At 38.6% G+C, this 14,016-nt stretch overlaps 1 protein-coding gene across 1 annotated transcript in view; it reads left to right on the top strand.

Annotated features, from left to right (window-relative positions):
* Positions 1-14,016, top strand: part of CPM (carboxypeptidase M) — an 87,457-nt gene that overhangs the window by 46,656 nt on the left and 26,785 nt on the right. The window contains exons 2-3 of the mRNA XM_004386430.2: positions 432-529; positions 11,075-11,247. Coding sequence (XP_004386487.1) covers positions 432-529; positions 11,075-11,247 — 271 coding nt within the window. The remainder of the gene's footprint in view (positions 1-431; positions 530-11,074; positions 11,248-14,016) is intronic.

Raw genomic sequence — 14,016 nt, 5'->3', positions numbered from 1 at the left:
ACGTGTTTTATTGTTGTTGCTTTTTTTTCCTCCAATTTCCTTGCACTGTGAGTCGTGGGACCCTCTCAGTCAGCCATCAACTATTACTTTGTATAATTGTGTGAAGTAGCAAGATCATTTCTATAAGATCCTATAATCTCATAGCAAAGTATATAAACATTTTAGAAAAATAAAATCTATGTAGACTAAGAAGTCTTCAATTAAAAAAATAATAAGTTAAATATTTGCATTAAATTGAACAGATTTTAGCTGGCAGTAAACTAAGAGCATCATAAGCGCAGAAATGTTACTCCTATGAACTTAAGCCACATGAGACATTAAAGTAATCAGATGGAAGAAATAGCATCCTTTGTTTCTTAGTCTGTTTCTCCCGGGAGTTCATTTGTCATTTTAAAAGACAACTTATTTTTCTCTTTTTCTTCTCTGTAAAGGAAGAAACTTGTGGGTTCTTGTTGTGGGACGGTTTCCAAAGGAACACAGAATTGGGATTCCGGAATTCAAATATGTGGCAAATATGCATGGAGATGAGGTATGTATGTGACTTGAATTTCTCAAGTGTCACCAGAGAAACTTTCCCTCTGGTCTGTTGAGCTCTGTGTAACTGCTGAAGAGGAAGCATGGCGAAGTCTCCAGCATAAATTGTAGCAAAGCGGCCAGGCCCTGAAAGGTGTTCTGTGAGGCCTTCTGAGAGGATTTAAGGAACCAAGGTCCAACAACTATTGCAGGCATTGGGTTGTTTACTCAGTGCCCTGCGAGGGTAACTTGAGCTTCTTTTTGTATTCGGGGCTGGAAGATCTCTGAACTCCTGTCAGCCAAGTTCCTGAACTCCTTCCTTTGATTTTTCGCACCTCCTGGTAAGAATCAAGGTGACCCAGCAAAGTAGCCATATTATGTTTGAACTCAAGACAATCATAAGATCCCAATAGCTAGCCAAACTCCTAATATCTGGCTTTTTGGATGCTTTTGTCACTCTCTCTTAATCTAATACTCAATGTTGTCAACATTCAAATTTATACAGTCAAACTTAGGGTTCTGTCTTAGCCACTTGTCTTAGTCATCTAGTGCTGCTATAACAGAAATACCACAAGTGGATGGCTTTAACAAACAGAAATTTATTTTTTCACAGTCTAGTAGGCTGCGAGTCCAAATTCAGGGTGTCAGCTCCAGGGGAAGGCTTTCTCTCTCTGTTGGCTCTGGAGGAAGTTCCTTGTCATCAATCTTCCCCTGGACTAGGAGCTTCTCCATGCAGGAACCCCGGGTCCAAAGGATGTGCTCTGCTCCTGGCACTGCTTTCTTGGTGGTATGATGTCCCCAACTCTCTGCTTGCTTCCCTTTCCTTTTATCTCTTGAGAAATAAAAGATGGTGCAGGTCACACCCCAGGGAAACTCCCTTTACATCCGATCAGGGATGTGACCTGAGCAAGGGTGTTACATCCCACCCTAATCCTCTTTAACCACAGGCAGAGAGTATGTTGTATAACACATAGGAAAACCACAAAATGGAGGACAACCACACAGTACTGGAAATCATGGCCTAATCAAGTTGACACATATTTTTGGGGGACACAATTCAGTGCATGACACCACTATTCAACAATAATATCTTGCCTCTTTTCCAGTTTAAGAGGGATAAACTCTTTTTTTTTAAATTTACCTTTATGTTTTGCAAAATACCTTTTTACCACTCTTACCTGCACAGCCATCTTGTTGGGCAGTTAAAAACATTCACCTCTATTCCTCCCCTAACTTCCTTAAGAGTATTTTAAGAATATGACAACCACAGTGTTTTCTGTTTACCAAGACTCCGTACAACTGAACAATAAGTGGGAGGGAAAGATAGTTCCTAGACTTCACAGCAAAGAGAATTTACATAGGAAAATGTGTAGCAACTTCTGAAACACCTTTAACTTAAGGAATGTCAAAGTAAATGCATATTCCAATAAGTGCAACTTGCTGAATTTGTAACAGTGTGGACGGCATGCTGTAATCAAATGCTGAACTTCCTGTCCTGTCTTAACCTTTCCCAAAACCCAGGTTCTACAGGATCAGGATCCACCCCTCATGACATACACAGCCTGCCCTTTCCAGGCTTGCTACCCAACCTGTTCTGCTGAGAGAGGGTACTTCTTGCAGCTGAGGTGAAGATGCAAACCGTTGCCTCTAAGAAAAGATCTTGAACCTGATTTGTGAGTGGGTGGAAGTTCAATCCCCTTGTCACTTTTTCTATTTAGCTTAATAGGCTGTTTCTTTATAAGACTTAACATGGCTAGGAGTCTGACCAAAGTTGGTTTTAATAAAACCACTGTTCATTACAGACAGCAACCCAGACTTTCTTTCCCTTTTGCTATCTAGTCTATTGATCAAGGCCCCTTGGAATCCATTTTTAATAAGAGACATATGGCACTTATTGGTTTCCTTAGTTTATTTATTGAATTCCTGGCATTTCAGAAGTTGCAGCCTGCTACTCAGAAATTAATCCTCCGAACTAGAACTTCCAAAGATAAACAAGAGTCCTTTCCCTCACTTGCTTATTCCTTCCATGTACTTTCCCAAATTTGTGGCATCTTGATCTCTGGGTAGCTGGTATATCCCATCAAGCCAGGGAAATCTATGATTTTTTGAGAAATGCTGAGGACTGAGATTAGGCAGTCCCAGTATGTTTTGGGGTGGGAATCTGAAACACTGCTAGCCTCTTGTGTGTCCTAGCTGGTAGCAGTGTCTGGGGGCTTTATAGGGCCACTAAGAAATTTATTATTCTGAATTGAAGATCTTGTATATTCTGCCCTCCTGATGCCACTAGGAGCTGGCGAAAGTGATGGCGTAACCTAGGAGCAGAGGAGTCACTCTGAGTAGAGGGTCTAACCAGCTTACTCACCTTTGTTCCTCATTCAGATCTTTTGGAATTGCCGGAGCATTTTCAAGAACTCCCTATTAAAAAACAGCATAGCTAACATTTTAGCAAGGAATGCACCCAAAGAAAGTTAAGTGGTTCTTAACTTTCTTCAGGTGCATTCATTGCTATTCTGGAATAAGCTTTCAACTCTGACCTCTGGGTCGGTGGATCTGCTAGAAGTTTATGGACCTCATGTGAAGAATCCTTTGGGGTAGTAGGGGAGATGGTGATCTCTTCATGGACTTTCAATTTTGGAAAATTCAGAATTTTAGAGCTGAAAGAGCCCCTTAAGTCCATCCCCCATTTTACAAATAAAAAAACTGAGGCCCAGAGAAGTTGTAACTTTTCTGTAGTCACAGAGGAAAGTAAAGACTTAGACGGTAGATAGACGTGGATTTGCATTTTACAAAGAGTTATATTCCAAAAGCAAAGTCAGTTAGGAAACTGTCATGTTGGAGCTTAACTATTGCAGCTGCCACGTTCAATCATTGGACAATCACCTTCTTTCACTAAACCCAGATTAGCTAGATTATCCTCCAGCTCTGGAACAGATCATGGTTTCTTCAGCTGAACAGCAGATAAAGAGGTTTAGGATTAGAGGCCACATAGAAAAACGAAACAACACAATTTTCTTTAGACACTAGAATGTACACTCAGGAAGGTGAGGTGCATGCACAGGCGATACGCTTGGAAAGTGAGACTGTGGGGGGCATGTTTGCATTGAGTAGCACAGTGAGCAGAACTGACCATACTATTTAAAAAGTGTTCCCACTCTTTCCTGGACTCCACCTCAGTATGTGTGTGTGTGTGTCCCCCACACTTAATACCACAGCTAGGTGACAGTGAGTCCCATTTTATAGAGAAATGAATCTGGGTCTGGTCATAAACTGTCTGAATCCAGAGCCTGAGCCCCAAGCCTTAACTAACTATGGATTCTACTTCCTTTTCTCCCCTTGCTGTCTTCGAATTGTTCTATTTTTGTTGTTTTGGTTTTTATGTGTAGATCTGTGTTATATCTCACTATATTTTTTTTAAGATAGTGTACTAAAAAAAATTTTTTTTTTAGGACTGCCGTAACAAATTATCATAAAATGGGTGGCTTAAAGCAACAGAAATTTATTTTCTTATCGTTCTGGAGGCTAGAAATCCCAAGTCAAGGTGTTAGCATGGCCATGCTCCCTCTGACGGCTCTAGGGGAAGATCCTTCCTTGGCTTGTGGCAGCGTAACTCCAATCTCTGCCTCTGTCCTCACATGGCCATCTTCCCTGTGTGTCCCTTGTCCTCTTTTAATAAAGATGCCAGTCATACTGCATTAGGGCCCACCCTACTCCAGTATGACCTCATGTTAACTTAATTTCATCTGCAGAATTCCTGTATCCAAATAAGGTCACATTCACAGGTACTAGGGGTTAGAACTTCAACGTATCTTTTTGGGGGACACAATTCAACTCATAACAGATGGATACCCAGTTGTTCCAGCATCATTTGATAAAAAGACTTGGGCTCATTTATCATCTGAAAGAGTAATAAGCTCTTGGAGAAAGTAACACTGGAATGACCTGCCCCATGTTACTTTTCCTCTGTCCCTTTCCTCTCCCTTCTCCCTGCTCCCTTCTGGATTTCTGTGGAATCACACTGGATTGCTAACAGACAAAGAGCCCATGATGAGCATTTGTCATCAGATTTTCATGTTGTTTTCAGAAAAATGGGCAAACATTTTTGAGGTTTTACCTTTCTCATTTTAATAAGATGAGCAGGTGTTTTTCTGTTCATCAGTGTATACACATTAGCATGTTGAATTATAGAAGCTTTCTAAATTTATGTAAGCTCCTAAAAGACAGCACGGCACATATGAAGCTTAATATTTTTTTTTAATTGGAAGAAATGATGCTAGCACGCACTGAATGGGGTTCTCTACCATCTCCTTACTCCACAAATACTCAGATTACTTGGGGGTGGGATCTTTGTCCTCCTTGCTTTGTACAATTAATTCTTTCTTTTCAGATTTAGGCAGAGCTAATTTTCATTCGAAGGAGGCCTGGTGGTACAAATAGTTAAGCATTCTGCTACTAACCAAAAGATCGGTAATTCAAACCCACTCAGTGGCTCTGTGGGAGAAAAACCTGGCCATCTACTCCCATAAAGATTGTTGTTGTTTGCTATCAAGTCAATTCTGACTCATAGCAACCCTATATGACAGAGTAGAACTGCTCCCATAAGGCTTCCTAGGCTGTAATCTTTACAGGTCTTTTCTCTAGCAGAGCCGCTGGTGGGTTCGAACTGCTGACCTTTTGGTTAGCAACCAGACGCTTAACCATTGCTCCTATGGAGCAGTTCTACTCTGTTACATGTGGTCACTATGAGTTGAAAACGACTTGACAGCACCTAACAACGACAACTATCTTTATTCCAGGTGAAGTGCCTAATTTGTTTTAAACATGGATTAAATTTCTCAAATAATTCTTTTTTTCACCATTTCCCTTTTATGGGGAGACTGGGCAAGGATGGACAGATAGCCTGAGTCCCTGGGATGAGCAGAATTGTTGGCCCAGCCCCTACCCCTGTAAAATGTGTTCAGTATCTCATTGAAATCCTTTTCTTGGTAGTAACTTGAGCATTTGTACATCTCCCCTCACTAAGCAGTAATTTATTCAACAACTGAAATTGTTGTTCTTTTGAGTACCTGGTATTATTTATTGAGTACATGATATACCAGGAGCTAGGCAAGATACCTAGGAGCCCTGGTGGCACAGTGGTTAAAGCAGTTGGCTGCTAACCAAAAGGGTGGCAGTTCAAACCCACCAGCTGCTCCATGGGAGAAAGATGTAGCAGTCTGCTTCCATAAACATTTTAGCCTTGTAAACCCTATAGGGTTACTTTGAGTCAGAATCAACTTGATGGCAGTGAGTTGGGTTTGGTTTGGTTTTGGGGCAAGATACTAGGATAATGTATGGGATGCAGAGGACTATGGTAAGGCTCTCTGCCCTCAAGGCTTGGATGGTGAGGTGGGACTGGTACGTCAAGGTCAGGCAGGCAATTATAATATAGTGTGATCAGTATTAGGATAGCACAGGTGCAGGGTGTTATGGTACCACATAGACAGGTCATTCAAACCCAGACTTGGGAGACCAGGGTGCTAGATAATGAACTATCCAGGCAGATAAGTAAAACCTGCAAAAGCCAGAACCTGTGTAAGGTAGAAACCTGTCAGAGAAGGAAAACTCAAATATTTTCCACTAAAATGAGCGACAAAAAAGTGGTAAGACTGTGCCCTATCAAAGCCGGAAAACTTGTGAGACCTGGAAAAACAAGGCTGTCCTGTCAAGTTTGGCTTTCACAGGTTTCACTGCATTTGAAGGAGGAGGGCTTAACTAGGCAATCAGACAAATAAATTTGATCTGTAACACACCATTGTGGAGCCCCACGACTGATAGATTTATTTTTCTCCCAAAAGTTTCATTGCAGTGTAGCATTTCAAAAACAAATTCCATCATTAGGATAGCTCAAGTATTTGTGTTCTTTCTCTCTCTTTCTTTCTCTCTCTCTCTCACACATACACACTACCTATGTTGTGGGCTTCTTTAAAAAATTTTCCACTGTTTATATACATTCTTTTAAGGGCTACAACACTTATTTTTATGTATCTGGCAAAATCCAACTTGATTGAATTGAATCAAAACTGGTGGAGAATTTATTTTCTCCTTTCTGGGATGTTGCCATTTTAACTACTGGATGAATTATCAGTGAAAGGCTCCAGAAGCCTTGAAAGTTCATCAAGCCTTTCAGTCTCTTAATTATGAATTCTCTCATTAAGTCTTCACTCTCACAGTAATTTTTATTAGAGAGGAAATGAATTAGAAGATGCTAAATGAAAGGCTGGTTAAGCTAATGGAGACTAAGTTTTGATCACATTCTTTTTTAAAATTTGCATTCTCCAAGGTTTCATAACAAAGGCTTAATTTTATACGAAGGGAAATTTATACATAAAACATGAGTGTTTGAGATATTTATATTAAGGTTGAGAAGAATTAATTTGAATAGTATTTGGCATAAATATGCTGTTACAGAGGCAGCAAAATACAACTCAACAAAAAAGAGGATTGTTTAACTTCCTTTGAAATTATGATCTGTTTACCTCAGCAATTTTTAAATTACCTGTTAATTGGTTCTTTATCATATTTCCAAGATTTTTATTTACCCTCTGCAGTTAAAAACTCGGGATTTGTTGTAGGAGATTGAGCCAAACAGAATATACCATGGTTACGTACTTGTTTCCTTGAGAGAACTATGATTTTATTGTTTCTGAAAAAATGATGTTTTCTTTAATTAAAAAAGTGATACTAGACAAATAAGAGCAAATAAAAATTATTCAAAATACCATCACCTATAGTGAGAGTTAGGAAACTACACTGAAATGGTACAGGATTAATGGTGGTAGTTAGAGAAATGTAGCAGTAAATACATAATGTGCTCCTTTTTCTTTTCTGGATATTTCAATGAATATTTTTTAAAAACACATTATTAACCTGTACACCAATGTTCACTGCAGCACTTTTCACGATAGCCAAAAGGTGGAAACAACTGAAATGTCCATCAACAGATGAATGGATAAACAAAATGTGGTATATACACGCAATGGAATATTACTCAGCCATAAAGAGAAATGAAGTCCTGATGCACATCACAACATGGATGAACCCTGAAAACATTATGTCGAGCAAAATAAGTCAGTTGCAAAAGAACAAATACTGTATGATCTCCCTTATATGAAATAAGCAAATATATAGAAGTCAAAAATCATTAATGGTTACCAAGGGTGGGAGGTAGGGGAAAAGGGGGAATTTTTGCTTAGGGAGTGTGGTGCGATTAATTACTTTTGTGTGGGGCCTTTCTAGCCACAGTCTTGTAACTCCTACCCAGGTGATTGTGTGATAGGGTAATTGTGGCCTACCAATGGGATCGGTCAGTTTTGCCTTAAAAGAGAGCCAGTTCCAGAGCAGTGAGGAAGAGCCCACCACCACCAAAGAAGGAAAGACCAACAGGAAAGACCTGGCAACAGGAGATGGCGTGGTGGCCTTCCCAACCCATGGAGAGAGAAAGCTGAGTGCCTTTGGGCAGAGACTGAGGGCCAGAGAGAGGCGTGCCTGCGAGCACGGCTAGGGAGAGGCTATCCTGATGGAAGAACTGTATCTTTAGTTTTCTTGAGCCTGAATTGTAACTGTTATTCCCTAATAAACCCCATAATTGTGGGAAAAAAAAAATACCATCACCTATAGATAACCATCATTAATATTTGCCAGATATTATTCTAGAGATCATTATGTATTTCTGTAATAAGACCATGAAAGAAATTTAAATAATATGAAATGTGTGTCATTGTGTATGTTATCTTTAAATAAGTAGTATGAAATTTGGTTTTACTTTAACAAAAGAATAAAACTGAAATGAAACCAAAGAATTGCTGAACTTGACAAATATTTTCTCAAAAATAAGAGATTAATTATCAGAAGAGCCTTCTAAAGTTAAGAAAAAAAAGATTATGAAAAACTTTAAAATTACAGTCATTTAAAAAATATATTTTAGCTTTTGATATTATGGCCTCTTGATATGAAAAGTGAAGAAATTAGCATTGTGAAAATTCTTACCTCTTCTCCTTTCATCTCCCTTCCCCCATTTTGTTAATTATAAATTTTAACATTTACATTCCATTCTGCACCTATAATACCACAGCCGCTTCATATAGTTCTATATCCAACTAAATTCCAACTCAACCCCAGCCTCTTCAGCACGGCTTCTCCACTCTGTTTTCATTTGCTTTTGGTTGAATGAAGTTCATTGCCAACGCATGTCTTGAGTTCTTGCATGCTTGAGAATGTATGGTTAAGGTATTTAAGAGAGAGATGTACGTTTAGAAATGCATGGGCACTTGACCTGGGACTCCTCGTCTGTATCTGATTTTGAAACTCAGGTCTGCTTCAGGTTTTCCTTGATTCTTCCTCTAATTAAACTGTCCTACAGTCTCTAAACAGCATTTAGACATTTAATGAGCTGCAAGTGACTCCTAGTCCACTTCCCCCTCCTTTTTCTTTCCCTTTTTCTCTTCTCCACCCTCTGTGAGAAAAGCTCCTTAAAACACCACCATTATCATATTTAAAGTCACCTTATTGTAAGTTCTCCAATAGAAGCTCCCCACCGCTGGCTTCTGGCAGCCAATAAGCAGCTCATTGAGGTTGCTTCCGAAAGTGCTTGAGCTTCCAACATGTATTAGAATTTAGAATTGGAAAGCCTGCATGTGCTTTCTTTGCTTGACTCTTTTGGTTATTAGTTCGTGGTTATTAGTTTTTTCAAGTAACAATTTTGACTATAAAAACAAAAATCAAGGTAATGGAAAGAGGAAGATAGAAATGAGAAGGAAAAAATTGAAGTCAGATTTGAATATATTTCCACACTAAATTTTATCGCTACCTATGAATACGTAATTGAAATATCCCAAATGGTCTTAGTCCCAGTGTCAATTATTCTGTGTTTATTAGTATAACAAATTCATAAAATGTGGTCTCTTTACTAGCCAGTGACAGGGATAAAGTGAGGAATTGCCATTCAGGGATTGCCTGTCCTTTGTCACAATGATAAATTCCTGCAGTGGAGTTGTAATTGAAATTCCTTTAAGGTTCTATTAAACATTTACCTGGCCGGTGTTAACATTAGTACCTTTGCAGCACTTTCCTATTTAATCACCTGCCGCCCCTGACTTCCCATTTACTAGTCCCTCAAAAACATCTGGTCTTATGTAAGCGGTACACATAACTTACTCAGAAGCAAGTTCCTTGAGCCTAGAATTATAGGGAGAAATTGACATAGTCTAATCAAATCTTCTATATTATGAATGAAATGTGAGTTACTTTTTTTAAAAAAAACTAATAAAGAAATAGTAAATCTCTCCCGTGGCGATTATAGAGCAAGATCTCTCACATGCCTTCAATTTCCCAGACATTGGAGGTATAGAAGGTAATTTAGGTGGATGTGACAATTGTTTTATTTTAATAGTGATGCATTTATTTTAATGTGTCTTACAAATGTTTATCTAGCAAAATGACAATGACACAAAGTTTCATTTTTAAAGTAAGTAAAAGTGAGCCAGGGTAAAAAAAATCATAAACAATAATGTAGAGAATATGCAGATATGGCAAAAAAAAGTTGTGGAAATGATGTGCAAATGAACAATGTTTCAGAGAGTATGGAAATCAGAAAGACACAGATAATGATAAAAATTGCACAGATGTGCAGAAGACTAAAGTTTTGGAAATAGTGGAGTATGGAAATCAGAAACCTATTTAAATTCTGCATATTACAAACATGCATTTTTCTTTGGTGAAATCTGCCTGTATCTAATGCAGTGGCTGTCAATGGATTATCCACTAAGACATCCATGATGGTTCTCTTATGCACCGGGCCTTCTCATGGAGATACACAATTTCTGTGCCCTCTCTGTAGTTCCACCTCCTTCTCTACCACTCCAGAAAGTATTTTGGAAGGCAAGCCAGCGGGAAATGTTATAATAGGAATAACCTTTACTGTACTCTAATTCATTTTTTTTAGTTTTAATTATTTTGTTGCTGTTGAGAACATACACAGCAGAACATACACCAATTCAGCCGTTTCTTCATGTATCATTTAGTGACACTGATTACATTCTTCGAGTTGTACAACCATTCTGACCCTCCTTTTCTGAGTTGTTCCTCCACATTAACATAAATTCACTGCCCCCTAAGGTTCCTGTCTAATCTTTCGTGTTGCTGTTATCAATTTGATCCCGTATAGGTAGTTCTTAAAAGAGCATAATTCTCAAGGCAGATATTTTTACTAGCTAAGCTAAACTATTGTTTGGTTTTAAGAAGACTTAAGGGGTTATTTTTGGTTTAAGGTTTACACACTAATTCAATTTTAAAAGAGTAAATTATTTACAAATAGGTACTTTAACTTTTACTAACAATTTTTAGCACCCCTCGTGATTGCCACTTGCCAGAGAATCCAGTATGTTTGAGAAGCAGTGGTCTCACAAACTAGTTTTAATCTAAAATATCCTGTTGTAGAGACTTCTTTTGGAGAATTTGTGCTTTGGGGATAGTTTCCCATATTGCTCTGACCAATAATATTCCCTTTTCTCTTTTCTACCTACAGACTGTTGGGCGGGAACTGCTGCTCCATTTGATTGAGCATCTTGTAACCAATGATGGAAAAGACCCTGAAATCACAAATCTAATTGATGGTACCCGGATTCATATCATGCCTTCAATGAACCCAGATGGATTCGAAGCTGTCAGAAAGCCTGACTGTTTTTACAGTAATGGAAGGTAAGAATGGGTTGGTCTGCCTTTATTTAAAAACAAACAAAAAACAACCAGAAGGCCCCATCAGATAGTACCCGTTGGCCCAGTCAAGAGGAGTTCGATTACAGTGAAATGTCTCACAGTCTATGGCATGTCATTACCTTGCTAAAAACTCTTGAGGGCTGCCCATTGCTTTTGGAATCAAATGTAAAATTCCAAACTGGCTGCTTTAGTCCTGCGCAGCCTTACTTCGCCAACTCCATTTACCGTGGCCCCTTGTGCCCCTCTGCTTCTGCCACTCCAGCCCTACATGATTTCCTTGAACCACCAGGTTTTTTCTCACCTCAGGAGTTTTGCATATGTCATTTTCCACTCCTTACCCCCCCTCACTGCTTAAATAGCATTTTCTCCTAGATGCCTTCCCTAACCTATCATATATTAGATTCCTGTTGTACTCTCATATTACCTGGTACTTTACCTTCATAGCCAATTTTTTTTTTTATTGTGCTTTAAGGAAAGTTTACAGCTCAAGTTAGTTTCTCATATAAACATTTATACATACATTGTTATGTGACCCTAGTTGCTCTCCCTATAATGTGACAGCACACTCCTATCCAATTTCCCGTGTCCATTCAACCAGCTTCTATCCCTTTCTGCCTTCTCATCTCGCCTCCTGACAAGAGCTGCCCATTTAGTCTCATATATCTACTTGAACTAAGAAGCACAGTCTTCACGAGTATCATTTTATGTCTTATGGTCCAGTCTAATCTTTGTCTGACGAGTTGGCCTTGGGAATGGTTTTAGTTCTGGGTTAACAAGAGTCCAGGAGCCATGTCTTCTGGGGTTCCTCCAGTCTCAGTCAGACCATTAAGTCTGGTCTTTTTACTAGAATTTGAGTTCTGCACCTCACTTTTCTCCTGCTCCCTCAGGGACTGTCTGTTGTGTTCCCTGTCAGGGCGGTCATTGGTGGTAGCTGGGCACCATCTAGTTCTTCTAGTCTCAGGTTGATGGAATCTCTGGTTTATGTGGCCCTTTTTGTCTCTTGGGCTAATATTTTCCTGTGTCTTTGGTGTTCTTCATTCTCCTTTGCTCCAGGTGGGTTGGGACCAATTGATGCATCTTACATGGCCACTAGCTAGCTTTTAAGACCCCAAATGCCATTCACCAAAGTAGGATGAAAAACAATTTTCTTAATAAACTTTGTTATGCCAGTTGACCTAGATGTCCCCTGAAAGTATGGTCCCCAGACCCCTACCCCTGCTACTCTGTCCCTCTAAGTGTTTGGTTGTGTTCAGGAAACTTCTTAGCTTTTGGTTTAGTCCAGTTGTGCTGACTTCCCCTGTAGTGTATGTTGTCCTTCCCTTCACCTAAGATAATTCTTATCTACTATCTAATTAGTGAATACTTCCTCCCCACCCTTGTAACCATCAAAGAATATTTTCTTCTGTGTTTAAACCTTTTCTTGAGTTCTTATAATAGTGGTCTTATACAATATTTGTCCTTTTGCGACTGACTAAATTCACTCAGCATAATGCCTTCCAGATTCCTCCATGTTATAATGTTCATTGTTGTTATGATTCATCATTGTTTTATCGTTTTGTAGTATTCCATTGTGTGAATATACCATAATTTGTTTATCCATTTGTCCGTTGATGGGCATCTAGGTTGTTTCCACCTTTTTGCTGTTGTGAACAGTGCTGCAGTGAACATGGGTGTGCATATATCTATTCGTGTGATGGCTCTTATTTCTCTAGGATATATTCCAAGGAATGGGATTGCTGGATCGTATGGTACTTCTATTTCTAGCTTTTTAAGGAAGCACCAAATTGATTTCCAAAGTGGTTGCACTATTTTACTTTGGACCCCTGTCGTTGGGTGCGTAAATAATTATTATGATTATGTCCTCCTGGTGTATTGACCCTTCAATCATTATATAGTGTCCTTCTTTACCCTTTGGGGTGTTTTTTGCTTTAAAGTCTATTTTGTCAGAGATTAATATTGCCACTCCTGCTCTTTTTTGAGTGTTATTTGCTTGATATATTTTTTTCCATCCTTTGAGTTTTAGTTTGTGTCTTTAAGTCTAAGGTGTGTCGCTTGTATGCAGCATATAGACGGATCATGTTTTTTTTTATCCATTCTGCCACTCTCTGTCTCTTTATTGGTGCATTTAGTCCATTTACATTCAGCATAATTATTGATATGTATGAGTTTAGTGCTGTCATTTTGGTATCTTTTTCTTTGTGTTGTTGACAGTTTCTCTGTTCCACTTAATTTTCTGTGCTGAGTCATTTTTCTATATGTATTTTCTTCTCATCTTTTTCATTGTTGTTGATTTTGTATTTGTTATGTCTTTATGTTTTTATTGTTTTTTATTTTGATGTGTAGGTTAGTTTCCTTTGTGGTCACCTTAATATTTACCTCTATTTTTCTAATTTTAAACCAGTCTTTTATTTCTTTATATCACCTTGACTTCCTCTCCATATGAAAGATCTATGACATTTTTTAGTCCCTCTTTTTTGTTTTAATGTTGTCATCTTTTACATACTGATGTCTCTGTTTCCCTATTTTCAGTGTTTTAGCTTAGATTTATTTTTGTGATTTCCCTATCTGTGTTGATATCTGGTTGTTCTGTCCTGTCTTCTAGTCTTGGGTTGTTATCTGATGTTACTGATTTTCTAACCAGAGGACTCCCTTTATTATTTCTAATAATTTTGGTTTGGTTTTTGCAAATTCCCTAAACTTCTGTTTATCTGGAAATGCCCTAATTTTGCCATCATATTTGAGAGACAGTTT

This window comes from Trichechus manatus, unplaced genomic scaffold (assembly GCF_000243295.1).
Source record: "Trichechus manatus latirostris isolate Lorelei unplaced genomic scaffold, TriManLat1.0 scaffold00164, whole genome shotgun sequence".
NCBI lineage: Eukaryota > Metazoa > Chordata > Mammalia > Sirenia > Trichechidae > Trichechus > Trichechus manatus.
This window is presented reverse-complemented; position numbering and strand designations above follow the sequence as displayed.